We start from the raw sequence: 12653 nt of genomic DNA, 5'->3' as shown, positions 1-12653 counted from the left end.
TGTGTCTGGTGCATTCCACCCACTGGTTTTTGGTGGTTGCGACACTTGGCGCTGGGCCTTCAGCTTTACTCACCTAAGGTGTGGTGATGATGTGTGCTTTTGGAAGCTGATCTGGAAAATTAGGATGGCTTAGAATGAGCTGAGGAGGCTTAGAATGAGCTGAGGAAAGGGAGTCCATTTTCAGAAGTTTGGGCCTATTTAGCAAGCCACTGAAAAATCTTAGGTTATCTAAATGGTCCTAGCTTAGCAGCTCAATATTTTGACCTAAGTCAGACAGATGCTGGTGTTTGTGTTAGGATCTGGCTCCAGGTGTCCAACACTGCATGAGATGAATATTTTACCTGGAAGAGCCAAGCTTAATGGTCTTGCCTTGATGGCACATGAATTTTCTCCAAAATGGACTCATTTTGTTCTTGTTTGAGGAAGGAAAGGCTGCTTCTATTAAAGACCATTGAAGATATTCGCATTACAGTGATACTTCAGAATCTTGCTTGTGATGTGATGGAGAAAGGCAGAATCAAAGGACAGGGGAAGAGATATTTGAGTGGCTTGCCAGCCATTAATCAAAAATAACAGAGGAAACACATTCATTATTACTGGTGGTATTTTTTTAAGGACAGAGCTGAGGCTCAAGCTGCCTGACATATCAGCAATTCAGCACTAATGTAATTCTTCTATTTAAGATACAGGTAGGTCAGCAGCAATTTTTTTTTTTCCCCAAAAACACCTGTTTGTGACCTGTCACACAAGCTCTGCTGAATGTAATGGCATGATCCTGGAAACAATTAGTTGTGAATCTTTGCAGGCTCTGTTAGGGCTCAAACATCTCTCAGGCTGACTGCAGATGAAGTTACCCCCTTCATTAGCTGGTAATATGAGGTGACTTCCTGATATTCTGAAAATTGGTTCAGACTGAAATTTGCTCTAGATTTCCCTGTAAAGGTCCTGGGCTATGTGTCTTGCCTAATTATTGGGTAATTAGCTGACACAGGCTGGTGCTGGTATTCCTCACACCTGTGGTCTGTTGGGGCTAGGGCAGTCAAATAGCTGCTTGAAGAGTGCCTGAAGTGTTGAATGAACCTGGAAAGGTCAGGCAACCTCCGAGTGCTTCCACAAAGGTAAAGAGAGGTGCTGTTGGATGCTCAGATGTACAGAGCACAGGGAGGGGCAGAGATAAAGGATTTGAGCTACTGCTTTTTGAGATGAGGATTGCATTTGAAATTCTGTTGCAACAAATCTGAAGGTACGGTTGCATATATTAACAGATGGGCCAACACTTTAGTGATGATTTCTGAAAGGTAAAGCAGCCCAATTACTTCATGTGAGTGAGTAGGAGGAGCGAGATTTTATCTGTCCGAAACATATCAGGAGCATGTGGAGTTCTTTTAATGCAGTTTCTCAATAGTCTTTTGAAAGCAGAAGCCCTCCTTCGTATGTCATAATCAGAATAGTGTCTTAAGCAGAAATGTAATCCTCCACCCCTCAACCTAGTGTGGTCTCTCTCTCCTATGACTGAAAGAATATTTTAGAGTTTTGAAGAATATGTATTTTGAAGATGTGGTACATAGAAACATGAAAATAAAATGCCGATTAATATTAATCATATTAATGTGAATGTTCTATATATGTGGGGGGAGGGAATTTCTGTTTGGGTTTGGGTGGTTTTGTTTGATTTTTTTTTTTATACCGAAGAGTTCCTTGAAATTAGTGTTAGGCCAAAAATTACCACGCCAAAGTTAAATTTTTCTGAGTCTGAAATCCAACACCTTGGGATAGGAAAGTAACACTTGTCATCTGTGTTTACACCTTGTCTGTGGAGATTATTGAGTTCAACTCCTTTGTGTAACTAGAAGAGTTTGACTTGAGCTGCTTGCTCTTGTTTGACTGGCAGGATGAGGTCTTTGTAGATTTTGTAGCTTGTGGAAACATTATACAAAAGGAAGGAGAACATAGTGAAAGGCAATACTCAGGGAAAATCCCCTGCTACAGACCTGACACAACATTTGTTAAATGGCTTAATTTGTTAATACTGAGTAATTATTTTCTAATGTGACATCTGGCTATGATTTTTAACACCTCTAGCATGTGCGTTGAATATTTACCCCTCTTGCTATGTTCAGGCTGTGTAAATGATGACCACTCCCATTGTCACCCCAAGGGTGGTACAAGGATATTCTCTTGCAATAAGATGAAGTCCCCCATTAGTCATACATTTCTGTAGTTCTGGATTATCAGAAGGTGACAAAGTGGTGCATAAGGTAATTGTGGGGTATTGGAAGCAGCTGCTATTCCTCCCTGCAACCTCTTGCAGTTAGATATACAATTATCTTACTGTCATGCTGGGGAAACCAGTGTTTGCCAGTTTAGATCAGAATGATATATTTTCTCTACCTTGCCTTAATTAATATATAGATGCAAAATCGTGTGCATGTAAATGTGCACTTGAAAGTTCATGAAAAGCGGAAGAAAATTATATCTTCCTTTTTACGCTCCTTGTTAGGCTCAGAGCTTTAAAGAGACTTCTGTGTGTTCTGTCATTATTCACACAGTCTCTCTAATCTTCAAAAATCCAAGTAAAGAGAGTAAGTAGTATGTATATGATGATCTCTGGCAATTTAAAATTATTATTGTGGAAATGTGATTGCTAAAAAGAGGCAATATATGGCTCTTTAGACTTTGGGTAACTTCAGACATGAATTTGCTTAATGCGTGCTTTATGGTTGAAACTCTCCTAAAATTGTGGAAGAACTAATGAAAAATGCAAAAACCCCAACATGATACATGATTTTGGAAGTAGTAATCTTTTTGAAATTGTAATCCTAGGGACACATTTCTACTTCTAAAACTCCAGTGGGACAAACTGCAAATTCATTATTTTTTATTTTAAGCAGGTGGTGTAGCAGACAACAGTGAATAAGCCATCAATTTTTCTCACTGCTGACAAGTGTCACAGGTGTTGTGACCATTCAGTGCTTAGTTCTGTCATGTATTCACTGCATGAATGAGAAACTGCTGACATCCTTATTCTTGGCTGCCACAAAGATACCAGGTCTTTAAAACATAGTGTATTCCAAAGCCTTCTTGTGTGATGTGGACAGGTAGTGGTTAAGGGAGACAATGCCAACTAAAACTGGATGGTGATCATGAGCAGGAGGGGGAGAATTATTTAAGAACATGCTTTGGGTGGCAATGATGACATTATTTTGAGATGAGGAAAACAGTCTGAACATCAGGAAACCATTCAGTGGGTAAGATACACTGACTCTGGAATAATTTTATAGATTGTGAACTGCTGTCTCATGTATGGATCTTAAAAAGAGCAGGAGTAAAAGAATGTAGTGTCAGGGAGTGTTGTACTGGTTGTGAAACAGGTGGGATGGTATAAATGTGTATAGGTGTATATATCTACTGGGACAACTTGGGGAAGGTGAGCTGGATAGCCCACCCTCTTTCCTTTGAGAGAGAATATTTTGCAGATTTTTAAAAATGAAAACAGATTCCTAGTCTAAATTTTAATACTGAAACATTTCCAGGGAACATTCTTTCAGAAGCTGGAAAGAACTCGTTTTGTTAGAGTGCAAGTGATTCTCAGCTGTGACTGCTCCACCTGAATTTACTCCTAAGGATTTAACACAGATATAAAGTAATAAAGACAGAAGTTACAGGAGATATTTTTCCTTTGGGGTAGAGATGTACATGTTCATTGGAAGTATCTTTTGGTTGTTCCTTTAAGGAGCATTTCAGATGCTGTACATTCACGTTTGACATTTTCCTTTGGTTCTGAGAATGGTGTAAAGTGTGCCTATGGAGCAAGCAGCTATCCATTAAATACTTCAGATGGAAACCCCCAGAGACTACCACTGCATATTTTGAATAAGATCTTCTGAAGAGGCATCACGTGTGTTTATCACACAGACATCAACACGAAGGAAGCAATTTGTATATAACAAGAGGATTTAAATCTAGTGACGTTCCTTGGACAACACCTCCGCTCTTTCTCTGTGCAGAATTATTTTGATGCCAGCCTCCCTGGCACAGGGGAGTGCACTTAGGTGGCACCCACTGCAGATTACAAGGTTGCTTTCTTTGCCTGCATCTAGTGAGTTAAACACCAATACAAGTAAGATTGATTTAAAATAATCACTTCAATTTCATGATGCAAGACTGAGTACTTGCTGCCTCCTATCATCAGTCAGAGAAACCAGAAAGTGTTTGGCAGAGCCACAGTCTGCTCTTGTATGCTCCATAATCAACCAGCCTGCACATGTATGCTAGTTATGGGCTCCTCTAGTACACTTTACAAGGCAGTGAGTCACTGTACACCGGGAGAAGAGCAGTCAGGGAGGGTTTTGAGCCCTGTAGTTTCTCACAGTGTCTGCTGGGCTCGCTGTGAGAGCCAGCACACACAGATCCCTTTGAAGTAAGCTCTGAAGATGGGTGAACTGCTGTGGTCCCCTGGCCCACGCAGGAGAGCACAACCCTCTCTCCTGCCTCACCCTTCCACTCCCAAGTTTCACCTGCTGCTAAGAGCTCCTCCCTTCGCTCATTTGATTTAATATCAAACTGCAAAATTTCTGAACATGGATTCACTGTTTTCTATATATACAATAAATATCCAGGCAAGAATACTCAGCATGTGTTGAAGTTGCTAAATGTAGCACAGAGATGCCCAGAGTAGCTTCAGGGGGGAGCATGGGTGCTGCAGTCACTCAGTTGTGGCATTACAATTGAGTCACCTTGCTGAACTGCAGGACTTACCTACCTGAACTCTGCTGCTATGGAAAGACTGCTAGAGGTATTTGAGTGTATGGGTTGGAAAGAAGCTGCTGGCATCTCTGTCTACTACCCTGCAGCATGATGGTGGCAGTGTAGAGATACTTTGAGAGCTGTGATTTATTTAATCAGCAGCACTTTGCTTGAAGCTTAAGCTGTTGCTAAGTTTTGCAGAAATACAAAACTTTTCATTACCAGTAGTATTACAAGAGAGTAATACCTGGGCAGAAAGGGGCATCAGCATCCTCCCCAAACATCACAGTGGGTAGAAAAGGAATCGCTCTTCATTCTGCTGACTCAGTTGAGGTGCTCTAATAGGCTGCAGGAAGCAGTGAGGTGACTGCCTAATGACTGGGAATAATCAGGGGGTGGGGCAGGAGAGCCTCGTCATAAAATCCCTATTCCTCCACCCCTAACCTGCATGAGGAGTTCCTGCCAGCCGTACAACTTGGGAACTTTTCACACTGGACTTACATGCAACAGGGGCTGCAATGGGATCAAATTTAAGTACAAGTGAGGTAAGCAAAAGAAGGTGATAGCAAGTGTTGAGTGGGTAAAATCGTCTGGTATTCCAGTGAAGCTGATCACAGAGGAGAACGAGTGGTTTGTGTTGTATGGGCAATCCAGGGAAATTGAGTTTGCTGTTCCTCAGATCTTGTTGCAAGGATGACTTTCCTAGTCTAGGCTTTTGCAGAACCTCATGGCAACACCTGTGTTTTCAAGCTACATTTTAGGGCTAACAACGCTGCTTATTGTGCTTCCCTGCAGACAAAAAGGGAAATAAGAAGCTGGTAGAGAGTTGTGATGGTGGTCGGTAAAGCACCTAATGATGTGGTTAAAGAGCATAGCTCTAAATGTGTCCTTGAATGTGAGATGTTTTGACATGCCAGCCAAAAGTAAGCACTTAACATGTAGTTTAGTTTTCTTAACTTTGCCTTGTGTTGTTTTTCCTAGACTTTTACGAGCACCTCAGCACCAGCGGTGAGAACGGTAGGTAGCAATTAGCTGGCCCTTCATTAAATACTGTCCAGTGCTGACTGTAGATCACCAGAAAAAATTTTAGGAATTCAATGGCTCGGGGGAAAACTGTGTTGCGAAGTTTACTGAGTTTTGAAAAGCTGAGCTGCAGCTTCTGCTCTGTAGATGGAATATTGCCATGGCTTTCCATAAATTCTAAATAGTCTGGCCACTGTTGGTGTCTGATGCTTATGATGTTGGTGTTGCATTTTATCTGGTCTGGTTTGTACTTCAACTATATAATTTTTTAATTACTTTCTCCTTTTGTGTTTTGATTTCTTTGTCTGAAATATTCCAAATTTCTTATAGTTTATTCCTTTATAAGAAGAACTTTTATATGGGTCTTTCAGTCACTCCTAGTGCTCTGGTATTCCTTGTAGCCTTTCTTTGCTGTGTCATGATCTGTCCTAGAGCTTGCAATTCTCTGTGTAGCACAGCGATAACAGGTAAAACAGTGGAATAAATGGGGCATGTTCAGTCTCCTGATGATCTTATCAGCCGAGTAGGAGTAGTCCCCAAACTTCTCTGAAGGTGAAAAAAGAGCAAAAGGTGTTTTGTGAAGGCTGAATTGAGGGTGAATTCTTTGCACAGGCAAATTAAAAATGGCTGGGCAATTAGCAGACATTTATATTAAGAGGTATTAGCATAAAGGAAAATATATCAGATAAGCTCCTCTGAGCCAGTGAATGGGAACAATGGCATTAGCAGCAGGATGAGGCTGTCTTCTGACACTTGCAGTGGGTTTGGGGCTCTCAGTATCAGTTGCAGCTTTCTGGGGGTCTGTCTGCAAGATGGGCTTTTGCCCCTTGTTCAGTGATGTGGGAGTTTCCCAGCTTTGCATCCACATAGGGAAATCAGAGTGATACAGAGAATCTTTTGGTGGTAAATTCTGTTTGCCTTGTGAAGGTTTGCTGTTATTGGTAGTGTCTGATGCCTGTTTGTGCCTGAGAGTCACTTATTTTCCCTGTTCAAAGTGAAATACTGTGGTAAAGACTTTGTAGAATTTCTTCAGAAACTAGCTTCTAAAATGATGTTTAGGTCTCTGTGTACTGTCTTGCAACCCTAAGAGGTATACTAGAATCATGAAAATTCTTATTTTGAGTTCTAGCCTGTGTTTAGAGGATCGATCTGTTTTTTTAGCAGTAGTGCTTTTTACATTGTTAGTAGGTCCCTAGGTGTGAGACCTGTACAATTGCAGGGCTTTAGATTGTTACTTTTATCTTCAAGGTATTTAGGGTGGCAGAACTGACCTGAATACAGTACCTACAATTTAGAGCAGGACCCAGAGTCCCTTATTTCTGCCTGGAATCTCCCAGATTCACAGGAGTAAAATTTAGGAAAGACCTGAACTTTTTTCCTTCCCCTCCCCTCCTTTTTTTTTCCCCATGAAAATTGGTATTTATGATAAGTACATAAGCCTAGTGTATCTGAGTTGCTTTTTGTAACTCAGTGGATTAGTTAAGGAAATGAGTTTTCATTGTCAGAATGAGTTTCAGGGCAACAGATAGGATGTGTGGGATTTCAATTTGAGTGGCTATATAAATAATAAAGAACATGTAAAATAGCTGGTGAGAAAAATTTGGTAGTGCCCTCATGCTGACAGTGGAGTAACACTTTCTAGATCATATAAATTACTGATAAAGACTGGTGTAGTCTTGAGGAAAAAAAAAAAACATGTTTAACTGGGATACTTGACCTGGTTTCTCTTACAAGATTTAAGTTCATTCTAACACACATCCAGCTGTGGAACTGCAAACAGGAAGAGGTAAAGAAAAAACCCAAATGAAAAATGCAGTCTGAAGCCACAGCAGTTTTGCATAGTTCTTGACAAGAAGCAGCCATTGAGTCAGTGCTGCTCCATTTGTTTTTATTCTGAAAACAACTTGGGGACTTCCATTGACTTGTTAAGACCCAGCTATGGGCTATTTTAAAATGAGCGAAATCAATACAAAATAGCAGTACAAAGAGAAGTGTCTCTTATGCATTTGACTTTGCCTGAGGTGGTGGACATAGTACTGTGATGAAATCCTGCCTGCCTTTGAGGCTTCAAAATTCTTTGAAGTTAAAATGTACCACATACGTGACCCAGGTCAGGAGCAAGGCAGTGATCTAGGTTTTAAAGCCCTGCTACTCTTTCTGGCAGGGTGATTTCTTTCCCGTTTTTCAGTTTTTAAAGTAGTGAGGAGATTTCTATTTCTTTTTGATGAGAAAGTCAAGGGAAGAGTGCTCTCCCCCAAATATCTACACACTTCGATAACTGCCTTTTCTCTTGATGTAACTTGGGAATGAGTTTCATGTTTGTCTCCTCAAGAAAAAAATTCTGTGAAAGTCTTTTAAGAACTTTGTCTTGGAACTTTACTAAAATAGAGCAATTTTAGAGACCAGTTATATAATTCATTCATATGGATGAGCACTCATGTATGTGAACACCCCTACTGACATCCCTTGGACTAGATATGTGAGGATTGCACAAGTGTGCCACAGGACTTAATTGAATTTTTATCTGACGTAGGACAGCATGACCAAGTCTTGCATTTGCAGCCTCATATATTTAAGTCATTTCAAAAGTGATCATTAAAATGCCTGGCTTGTGTTTCCGGTTTATGAGGTAAGATTCATGTCTCAGATGAAATAAATATAGAAGCTGAAAGTTGAAATGTGTGTAATAACTGGCCTGGAAGGCTTCTGGCCTCAGAAATTACTCAGCCTGTGATATGGACATCATCACATTAAAGGCAAGGATGTGGAAGCCCTTGCCAATTGCTAGGAGATTATCCAGTTTAGGACAAGTTTTTCTGTGTGACTTTGAGTAAGCCACTGACAGCTAGACTTGGTAAAGCATTCAGGCACCTAAAAGTTAGGAGCTGTAAGGTTGGGCTTCCAAGACTCTAGTATTGGAATGGACTCCACAACCTGGAGTGAAGCACTGAGGTTTGATTCTGTAAGTTTGGAGAGTAAGATACACCAGAATGGAATTGTAAAAGCTGAGCAGGGAATTGCATAAATGGTACATCCGGGTAACACAGGCAGCTGGGAACAACTTTCATAGTTCCTGTCTCCATGTGGCACTTGGCTGCAGGAAGATATCACTATCCACTTGAGATTCACAGAGTAAAGGTCTCAATGCTTGTTTTCCAAGAGCTGAGCCAAGATTATTCCTTTAAAAGGGTGTTAAGCCCAGTAATTAATAGCATTTCCATGGAATGGGGAACTTCTGCCCAAGTCCAACTTCTGTAATCAAGGGATGCAAGCCTCCTTCTTTCTGGATAAGAGAGATACTCCACATCTGCTGAAATAACATTTCTGAGGTCAAAACCACAATTTCTTAGATGGGAAAATTTCTTGGACCAAACATAAACCTAAAAAACATGTCAGTAGATTTGTCAGCAGTAGACAGCCTTGGTTGCTGGTCCCTATGTCTAGGAGGGCTTATCTCTTTTACCCATTCTTATTTAATTTATATAGAAAAGTAATTGCAGCTCTTCACCTGTATAGTCTGGACCTGATATATTTTGGTTGCTTTTGACTGGAGATTGTAATCCTTGTTTGTTTGCTTGTTTTTCCCCCCCCCCAAAGAACTTTTTTCTTTCAAGGTGTATCTGTCCAAGTTATCCTTTGTGGATGTGTTTGGAACAATGGAGCAGACAGAGGTGTGATATAGTCTTTACAGCAACTGAAATGTCCCACACCTGATAATTTCAGGGCTTGCAAACTGTGCTCGCTAAAACTGCCCTGTGTGAGAGACAGGAGAAGTCAGATAATGTAGAGCAAATATGCCCATACCAGTGACTGCTCTGACCCTCCTGCTGCTCTCCCACTGCCCCTCAGCTCTGCACCTTCAGGCCCCTTGCCAACTCAAAGGGAAGTGTGAGACAATACTCTAGGGATTACTCAGGTTATTTCTTGGAGGAGGTTCATGTTCTTGGCTGACTTTTCAGAGGTGGTCAGGTTTCCATTGGGGAGGACAGGGACCTCCTTCATTACATTGGCTTATTGTCCAGTGTCATGTTATGGTTCCACTGGCTTGACACTGTGGCAGAGCATTGTGAAGCGCTTCAGGATAAGTCCTGTGATACTGTTGAAAAGACTTGATTTGGCAAAACGTATAGTGTGTATGAAAGAATGAATAGTAAGGTATATTTTATTAGTTAATATCAGTGTATAATTTTTGCATTTCCTACTTTATGATTAATACATTAATACCTGCATTAAACAATAAAGCCCATGTGTTTGTCTGAGGACTCTGTATTAACTTTGTGAGTTTATAGTATATCCATGAAAATAAGAGAGAGAAGGCTTATGAGTAGATGTAAAATCACAGAATATTCTGAATATGAAGGGACCCACAAGGACCATCGAGTCCAGCTCCTGCTCCTGCATCCATCCCCAAGAATCACACCATGTGCTTGAGAACACTGTCCAAGTGCTTCTTAAACTCTTCTAGGCTTGATGACGTGACCCCTTCCCTGGGATCCTATTCCGGTGCCAAACAACCTCTGGAGGAGGAACTTTTTCTTAATATTCAGCCTAAATCTCCCCTGACCCAACTTCATTCCATTCCCTTGGGTTCTGTCACTGGTTACCAGAGAGATCAGTGCTTCCTCCTCCTTCTCCTCTTGTGAGGAAGTTGCAGGCTGCAATGAAGTCTCCCCTCAGTCTCTTCCAGGCTGAGCAGATCAAGTGACCTCAGCCACTCCTCATACGGCTTCTCCTCAAGATCCTTCACCATCTTTTTTGCCCTCCTTTGGACTCTCTCCGATAGTTTCATGTCTTCCTTATTTTGTGGCTAAATTTGCCACAATATGTGCATAAAACTAAAACTGCCCCCAGCACTCGAGGTGAGGCTGCCCCCATGCAGAGCAGAGCAGGACAGTCCCCTCCCTCGCCCAGCTGGCCAAGCTGTCCCTGATGCATCTCTGGACATGGTTGGCCCTCCCACCTGACAGGGCACTGCTGGCTCATGTTCAACTTGCCACAGACCAGGGCCCCCAGGTCCCCTTCCATGGCACTGCTCTCCAGCATCCCTACATCCCAGTCTCTATTAGGATCTTGTTCTTACCAACTGGTAGAGACAGAAATATTAGGTGAATTTTTGGGCACAATAAAACCTGTTTCTGTTCTAAAAAAGAATCAGTAAATGGAAAGTTAAATATCAGTTTGGGCAAGTGTTGAGAGAAATGGTATCTGTATATACATTTGTTTTAAAATGAGAGATGATATATGTGAAAGAGGAGAGATAGTATGTGTGAGAGAGCAAGAAGTTAAGCAGTTATCTCAAAGATGAAATGGGGAGGGGGTTAATTTATAGCCTGAGGAATATGAAGATTCATTAGTATGAGCCATGGAGGTTATGAGTTATTATAGATTTAATATCTCCGAGCTCAAGGTTTCTGATATCTAGTGCAGTTGTGAATTAATTCCTATCATCAAGAAATGATTTTTGTAGCTTTCTCCTGGGGATGAGAGCTGAAGATCAGAGGTCCACCAGTCTTCAAGAGAAATATCTCATCACTGTCAGCGGGTTTGCTGTTTTTGGCTATGGGCAGAAGTTTGTGCTGGTGTGGGAGCTTGTGCTGGTGCATGGTGGGCAGCTCTACTTTCACAGCTGCTGTGACAGTATTTGGTGTCCCAAAGACAATCTGTTCTACTGCAGGCAGTGGTGTGTAAGAGGTGAGGACACCCACACGTGTGCTCTAGGGGTGTTTATTGTGATAATAAGGGAGCAATGATAGGAAGACGTGATCTTTATCAAATCAAACTCTTGGCACCTATAGTTAAATGATTTTGAAATATATTGCTTCTATTTCAGGCCTAAAGAGAGTGCTGTGCCAAAAATTTGTACAGACTTTTGACTGCTCTACTTGATTTGATGAATTTTAATGCTCAACCTTGAAAACCTTGTTCTACCTATGTCCTTAGAACTTCAGGGTTACAGTAGTCTGTGACTACAGACTAGAATAATAACATAATCTTTTTTTTTCCTTTTTTTCCTTTTCTGAACTTTTGTGCAGGCACCAGTATCTCCTTTCAACTTGCTCACTGTAAAAATACTAAGAGTAAGGAATGCCCGGAAGGCAGACTTGTGTGAGTACTTCTACTATTGTTGGATGGTTCTTATAACTTTTTAAGCAAAATATTTGGACAATATTCTTGTTATTGTTCTCAAATTGGGTAGGAATAAAAGAATGTATTGCTCTAAGTTTACAAGAATTATTTTTATTTTAATATTGAAGCACTGCTTTCTCCTTTTAAATTTAAAGGGACTGACTCAGGGAAGGTGATGCATTGTATGTCTTTTTTTCATCTCTTACTGTATGAAATATATTTCCTACCCTTCTGACTTACCTGCTGATATGAGATCTGCTCTGTAAACAATGAAAATCCTTGTATTTTTAAGTAAGAAACTTGAGTATTTCCAACAGAATTTCTGAATGGAAGAAAGGAGAGAACTGGAAATGCAGATGTAAAGTCAGCAGTAGAAGGAAAGCCTGTGAAAATAACAGATTTACAAGCAAAAACATTCTATTACTTCTGCAGAATTTTTCCATATGCAAGAAGCGATGATAAAATCCAGTGTGTTTTGGAATTTGTTTAAACTACAGAATGGAACCATTTAAAAGTCAGAAAAAAATTAACAGAGCAATAGTCTGAGCAGTTGACAGGAGTTTAGATGAGGAATAGTGAGGGAAAGTGAAAAAAGGATATCTAGAATAGAGACTTAAAAAAAAAAAGGTGAAATAAAGTGAAAGAGAATAAGAAAATTCACCACATGAATAAATCTAAAATATATAAAACAAACAGAAAAAGTCCGCACTGTTTCCCAAAATCTTGCTGAACATGGCTCAAAATCAATTTTCTTCTGG

At 40.6% G+C, this 12653-nt stretch overlaps 1 protein-coding gene across 1 annotated transcript in view; it reads left to right on the top strand.

Annotated features, from left to right (window-relative positions):
• Positions 1–5264: 5264 nt before the first annotated feature.
• Positions 5265–12653, top strand: part of LOC136363092 (cytosolic phospholipase A2 epsilon-like) — a 32766-nt gene continuing 25377 nt past the window's right edge. Inside the window, exons 1-3 of the mRNA XM_066322181.1 lie at positions 5265–5291; positions 5728–5763; positions 11802–11874. Of these exons, the coding sequence (XP_066178278.1) occupies positions 5265–5291; positions 5728–5763; positions 11802–11874 (136 nt within the window). The remainder of the gene's footprint in view (positions 5292–5727; positions 5764–11801; positions 11875–12653) is intronic.

This window comes from Sylvia atricapilla, chromosome 6 (genome assembly GCF_009819655.1).
Source record: "Sylvia atricapilla isolate bSylAtr1 chromosome 6, bSylAtr1.pri, whole genome shotgun sequence".
Classification (NCBI taxonomy): Eukaryota; Metazoa; Chordata; class Aves; order Passeriformes; family Sylviidae; genus Sylvia; species Sylvia atricapilla.
This window is presented reverse-complemented; position numbering and strand designations above follow the sequence as displayed.